The sequence below is a fragment of the Syngnathus floridae genome, chromosome 14, assembly GCF_059516105.1.
Source record: "Syngnathus floridae isolate MCC-2025c chromosome 14, RoL_Sflo_1.0, whole genome shotgun sequence".
NCBI lineage: Eukaryota > Metazoa > Chordata > Actinopteri > Syngnathiformes > Syngnathidae > Syngnathus > Syngnathus floridae.
In genome coordinates this window covers 10,303,201-10,310,449 of record NC_142426.1, presented here as the reverse complement: position 1 = coordinate 10,310,449, position 7,249 = coordinate 10,303,201, and the positions used below count along the sequence as shown (strand labels likewise).

Here is a 7,249-nt window from a genome sequence, read left to right as displayed (position 1 = left end):
TCCAAAAAAAAAAAGTCCAATACCATATTCACTACAATTTCCCATTTATTTAGCTGAATGCAGTTCAACAGATGCTGAAAGTGAAACTGAACCCAATATTTCAAAATGCTTTACTTTAATATTTCCCAAAAGCACACAACTGCGGTTTGTCACCTTCTTAAACTCTTTTTTTAGAGTGTAACTGAAACGTTTGCGTGAATTTAATACATATCTTCACGTACGCACGCACGCACACACACACGCACACAAGTAAATGAAGCTGCTTCATCAGTTGTGCTTGATCACTGAAATTGGTCTAATCTCATCAATTGATTTTGAAGTGGGAACAAATAACATTCCTATAGCCACATTTCATGTCTTTATTCTTCAAGAAATAAAAGTAATGTTAACTTGATGACAGACACATTTAAAGACAGAATCATGCAGGTACTAGTAGGTCAAGTGTCTTGATTTGTTTTTTGTGTCTCTCAATCAGTTGTCATAATCCCTTTTTAGCAACACAATGTTGCAAAATCCTTTAATCAGGCAATTCCTGAGTTTAGTACAATGTCTCACAATAGCCTATTTGAGTATATTCAGAAATAAACAGGTCTGCTTTTCACATTAGTACTGCAAAGACTGAGCTACACAGCAAATAGGATAATACAAGTAATCAGCTATCTTGTGAAGCGCACAATATTTTTTAAAACACTTGTTGTGTACGTATGCATATATACAGAGGTAAAACACTACGTTGGTACAATGTAATAATGCATGTGTAAAACACTCTGCCTCCTCCACAAATATCTAGCATTCATTTTAGTATTCAGAAATTTATTAGAAATGAATAACACCTATACCTTTATTTGACACTTACCTTCAGGCCACTTCAGTAAGATAGAAAAATAAAAAGTACTCGGACAATCTCCCTAAATATAATCAAAGTTTACACAAAAATAATCAAAGATCAATAACAAAGAAGGTAATAAACATTTAGTGTTTCTACATAGAAAGTAATGAGTTTCAGTTTTAACCACACGAACGTAAAACATACTTTCAGACACATATTGTAGGTAGCACAGTAATTTCTGTTACAACCTCATTCAAAAGTAGCAACCATAAATTGTACATTCAGCAATTTGACTCTAAAATTCTACTTGAATGCTATGTATTGTACATTGTTCAAGCGAGTAACAGCCGATTTTTTTTTCTCACCACATCAAATTTGCCATTTCATGCCTTGTGTATACCCGTAGCTACAAATGACAAGCAGAATCTCCTGTAAAAGCAACCAAGGTACTCAATTTTTAGTGCTATGTTATGATTCTTTTGAAATCCTGTATTCAACAAGGTTAATTTCAAATACAGTCTCTGATGAGAGCAAAAGTTGTTTCATTTTTGCAGGATTAAAATGAAACAGGGTATTATTGAGATGGTGGCTGTCTAAGATCTGTTGACTTTATTTACCACCGTATGGCCAACAACTATCAGACCGACAATTAATATTAATTGTTGACACTTTGGCATGGACCCTGCTGGAAAAAGACCACTTTGGCCCATTTGTTCCAGTAAATTTATAGCTCCAACTTTTCACTGGCTTTCTTATGTTTTGTAGCAGTGCAGACAAATTGTATGTCAAAATGGACTGATCTTTAAATTATATGTGGATGCAAATGATAGCAGTAGGTTGTATGAAGTTATAATTACAAATAAACATTTGTGAAGTGTTTTATTTCGGCTGTGTCCCGCCCTCATTCATCTCAACCTCACTGCAGCTATGCCGAGCTCCATATCGCTTTCTCCTCAAAGTTACATTTATGATTTCTCAGTTATAGAATGAATGCACTCCAATTTATTTTTCTTTTATTCTAAATTCAAGATTATGGCACTCCATTTATTTTAACATCTTCTCCTCCCCGTGTGAAAAATGGGACCTGCTTTCAAATTACAAGATTATATTTAGAAACAAAATTGCAAATAATACACAAGTTTAACAACATTTCAATGAGAATTTTTTTTTCAAAATCACAGTTTGAAAGTGGACTGAAGAAAAAACTCCGACTGAAAAACATCGAAATGATTTAAAAGTCCCCAGCTATCAAAGTCTAATGTTTGTTCTCACATGGTTAAAATACATTTTTGGGTTATGAGCAAGTGAGACACAGCCGGTTGCCTTCAAGCTATACAATTAGAGCATACAATAAGCACAGTAGATTATGTTCTATAACAATATTTCAGTTTATAATTTAGAAAGCACCTTTGGAGGAAATAGCGAAGCTTGCAATTACTGTCACCAAAATAAAATGCGGGCGAGAAATGGAATGTCTTGTGCATTCAAGTAAATGGGAGCTTACTGAGTCTAAATAGCTGAGGCCCTCTTTTTGTTTACATCCATGTAATTTTTCTGTCGCACCCTGCTTCTTAGTTGTTCGTTATGCCATATTTTTTTTTTTTATGGTTTATTAGGTCGAAGAAATTAGAAATTAAAAGTCGTTTTCCATCTTCAAATTAAGGAGAACAGCTATCCAGTGAGAGCAAAGCTTATTTACATTTGACTAACTTGAAAATAAGCATCCTGGGCATTTCCAACCCAAATCATTTTACAAACAATAAAAAGAAATCAAAGATTATTTAAAAAACAATTTTGACAAGGGATATTAAATAAAAATCCCATCACGTCTGACCTACAGAAAACACCACCATTTATTTTTGCTATATAATTTGTTAACACTCCAACTAATCTAAAAATAAAAGTGTGAGTGAAATATTCAAAAATACATATATTTGCTTTAAGAACTGATTTGTTCATAGAACTTCCTTAATTCAAAACAACTAAATGATGCAAGGCTACGTTAAAGGTAACTTTTTTGTTTCACACTTCTGTGACAATAACGTTTTTGTTTCGTTGTACAGCCTTATAGCATACAATATTTATCTTTAAACCTATACAGTAGGTGACGTTAAAAAGTGCATCAGCACATGTAAAACATCTTTTCATTTATATCACAAACAAAACAAAACACAGTGACGAGCAATAAAGTTGCAAGGCTTCAGTTGGTGAAATGACATTATAACAAAGATGCTTATGTAGTAACTATAATTTGACCTTTGATTTGTTTCTGATCAACTGCCACAGAAGACTAAACACGCTTGCTCTGATGTTTTAAGTGTGCACACTTAAATGTAAAACTGTCATTTTTTTTTATATCTGACAAAAAGCAAGGGTGGGTTATATACAGTTGTGTTCAGAATATTAGTAGTGTATATAGTAGTGTTTTCCATTTCCTTCCAGGCATCTGTTTTTTTTTTTTTTTTTTTCCATTTTAAAGCATTGTAGATCATTGTAGATCATGGGTGTCAAATTCAAGGCCCGGGGGCCAGATAAAGCCCGCCACATCATTTTATGTGGCCCATGAGAGAAAATTTGCATTGACTATGTGTCATTACTAAAATCATAAATTGTATTCACTAAAGATATTGAATGCTATTTTTTATTAGCATTCGCCTTTGTAAAATATTTGAACAGATCCTCCGAGGGAAACGTATGACTATGATGCGGCCCAAGACAAAAATGAGTTTGACACCCTTGTATGTAGATGAACAGGCAATAATTTTTTCCCTCTTTGTATACCTTGTTTCCCATGTAACTTTAAAATATAGACTCAAAACTTGGTTTAATCTTTTTAGTCACATAGCACTACTACTATTCTGAACACCACTGTACATTTAAATTTCCTTGGGCTCACCATAGTCATTATACATGACAGTGAGCATTTGCTCATCACATGCTTTGTGTACGTCCTGGCCCATACCTGCCCAGTTCATTTCAAAGGTCTTGGTGTCAGTGTAGCGACAGGAAAGGAACTTCAGAGACATCCGACGAAGGCCAATCTTGGGCTCCTGGAGGAGGCCTTTACACCATGGGGAAAGTTCATTTAACTGCGAGAGGATCAGACCAGCTTTCCTGTTGGAACCAATAACACCAAAAAAACGTGGTATTCACATTAATGCAGAACACTGAGCCGTTTGCATGTTTGTGATGTCAGTATACATGTTTCTGTTATTCCCGGAAGCTGATAATAATGAATTTTGATCCATAATCTGATATGCGTGAAGAAATTTCATTCACCTCGCCACCGTTTGCAAACAATTTGAAAAGACCTTTTTCCTGAACTTGTCGTTTTCTTGTCTGTAAAATATTATTGTCTACTGCAATGAAAATGTCCTGAGAGGAGGTCCAATCATAACAATACTAAATATTGCAGGCACTACTCTGATTAGAATCTGTCATCAAAAACAAAAAGAACATGGAGGGAAAAGAGGTCCAACTGTGGACATAGACAAAAAGAGTGAGGAGAAAAAAAAGCTATTCTTTCGTATTTGCCAAAGCATCTTGAATTTCAGAGAAAGCAGCCAAGTGGTGTGCCTTAAATAATGGGTACGTTCATAGTGATGACAAGGTCTGGCCCCCGGGAGAAAAAATGTCAAGACTTGGATGGACAGACTTTTGGTGAGTTTATGGCTTTAGTTAAAATATCAAGCATCAAAAGGAACAAAAATGTCCCTCAATGAAAGCCAAACAGTCTCGTCATTGTGAGTCGATATGATTCTAAAAACAACATGTCCAAATATCTGCTGTTGAAGATGAAGCCATATTTGATCATTCATTTATTTCCCAGTATTGCATACTTGGCTCATATGAGTTGATACTGAGTCAGAGACCCCCACATGGGTTCTTATTATCAGTGATCTGATGACGTAATGAAAATCAATTTTGATTAGTCCTTATTGTTTGTGACAAGGAAGCTAGGGAATTTTCTTTTAGCCGGGCTTTGTGTCTATGTATGCATGAGTACTTTTATATTAGAATTTGAGAGATGATGAAAGAGAGATGAGACACGCACAAGAAATAACATGACCACTTTAAATAGTCCACTATTGAACAACTTTCTTACGAACTCAGCTACAAACCTGTAAAATCTTATTTTATTTGTCATGTTTTTGCACATCAACATTTTTTTTTTTTTTTTTAAAACTTGGAAAATGTGTGGTTCCCACTACTGTGTTTCTCGGACCAATGTGCCATGAGCATCTGTGGAAAGCATCTGAGTCATAATTCTGATCAAACATAATAAAAAGATAATCGTTATAGATACAACGCCAAAACCCAAATCCAAGTTTTCTGTCTTTCCCCATCATAATCTGGAATTCCTTTTTTTTTTCTTCTACCGTAAACTCATCATAATCCCTCAATGTCACAAACAGGAATCAGGGAGGCAAGATTGGGGAACAGCTCAGAAAATATTCATAAAAAAAGGAAACGAAGGAGTATGGATGAATAAAAATAGAAACATTTTGGGGAAAAAAAGGACAACAGAACGTGAAGCAAAGCAACAAAATAAAACTAGGAATAAACCTGGTACAAAATAAACATGACATGACTTGGGGTAAGAAACAGAAGCAGTGAACCGACAAAAAAGAAATCCGTCCATCCTCCACCCTCACTATCTCTTGTCTCTTCATACTTCCCCCCACACTCCTCTCATTCATGCCCATATAATCTGTTTTACTTTGGCTAATCTCTCATTTCCAGTGCATGTTTCCACCTTTATAAATGTTAATGTACTCCACCCGCTCCCTGTTCTTAATGCAGATGTCAAATCTGGCCTCCACTACTTTTTATAGCTTCACTGTGTGGCTCGTCGACTTTCTCACTCTTTACCTCCCAAAACTCTGCACATTTCCCCTGGTTTGTAAAGTTGGGCAGCGGCACACCTTTGCTCTATTTCTCAGGCAACTTTTCAGCCTCTGGAATGCTATTGAGCAACTTGGTGAAAAACATTGATGCTTTATTTTATAATGAAAATAATACAAGTAAAATCCTAAGACTGCTGAATAAAGATAATTCAGTTACAGCATGACTTCCCTTTTTACGCTCTTTTTTTTTTTTTGCATTGGGGGTTAATATGGAGATTTGCTTCTGTTGCAGGAATACTCCCTGATTTTACCTGGGTCCAAGTTCATCCTCACACCTCCAGGTAAATTCTCCAAAGCTCTCATATCGCTGGTTGTAGTGGTAGAGAACTCGATGCAATGCTGGAGCACCAAGGTCCATCAGAGTGTTATATGCTGTTTGCTGCTCCTTCCCACTAGTGTAGCCATTAAACAGGTTGTAGATTTTATCAGCTATTTCTGGAGGGGCACAACAAATGGATACAGTTTCCAGGCAACACAATGATGAAAATGACAACTGTCAGACCATTGAGAAAACTTTTGGGATAATTTTAAAGATTTGCTGAGAAAACTGTTATTCCACCCTTTTCATTGGACACACTTGCCACAATCAAGATATATGCTTATGTTTGGATGCCAATAGTCTGTTCAAGAAAAATACAAATGCAGTCCAATTTAGGATTTGTATTTTGAAACACATCATTTCCAGGGAAAAAAAATGACAACAGCATGGCCTGAATGTACCATAATTCAGTGGCTGGCGCATTTTGTAATAGCTTGGTTAAATCAGCAAATCAACAGCTGGCTAACTGTTGAACCGTGCGGACTAACATCGTTTGTAATCAACAAAGATAATGTTTGTACTGTAAATCAGCCACAGATCATGACAAATTAGGACGACCCACCCCAATGTCCATGTTTGTTTTGGAACATGTAATCCCAGACTGACTAATAACACTTGAATACACTTGTCCAACCCATATTGATACACAGTTCATGAAAAGTAACTGAATGGAATTGATTTTTATTCCACTCTCAGCATACACACGATAAAAACTGACACCCGCATGAAATTCAACCAGGCTCCTGTGCCTCCAAGTGAGACGTGACTTTATCTCGTGTCTCTCTCCTCACCTTGAGCCTTGACGTCATCCACAGTTGGGCATGGAGTTTTAATAGTGACCTCACTTGGACTGGAGCGACGCCCAGTGTTGTCAACTGCCCAAAGCCGGAACCTAGACAGACATACGGTCATCTATTTATGCTGCATCTCAATCAATGCTCTGGATGGAAGCCACAAATGCGTCAAATTGTTCAGAATTATATCTCCATCCAGTGGCTAAAATACTCATAGCATCCACAACTAAAGACAAAGACCTGAGAAAGAATCATAGAAACTCTGAAAGAATAATTTTGGATCAATGGGTTTCATCACTTTCATCATTAAAACATGTGCTTGTGCTTACTGTGCCTCTCACACAAACTTTTCCTGTAACAAGACCATATCTGGATGGGCCCTCGAAATATAAGGGGAGAG

The 7,249-nt window shown here is 36.2% G+C and overlaps 1 protein-coding gene across 5 annotated transcripts in view; it reads right to left on the bottom strand.

The window, feature by feature from the left end:
• Positions 1 to 27: 27 nt before the first annotated feature.
• Positions 28 to 7,249, bottom strand: part of astn1 (astrotactin 1) — a 128,004-nt gene continuing 120,782 nt past the window's right edge. For all 5 annotated transcript variants that reach the window (XM_088396277.1, XM_088396279.1, XM_088396278.1 and 2 more), the window contains 3 exons: positions 6,847 to 6,947; positions 5,988 to 6,171; positions 28 to 3,943 (listed from right to left, as the gene is read on the bottom strand). In XM_088396277.1, the coding sequence (XP_088252403.1) occupies positions 3,706 to 3,943; positions 5,988 to 6,171; positions 6,847 to 6,947 (523 nt within the window). In that variant the 3' untranslated portion in view covers positions 28 to 3,705. The remainder of the gene's footprint in view (positions 3,944 to 5,987; positions 6,172 to 6,846; positions 6,948 to 7,249) is intronic.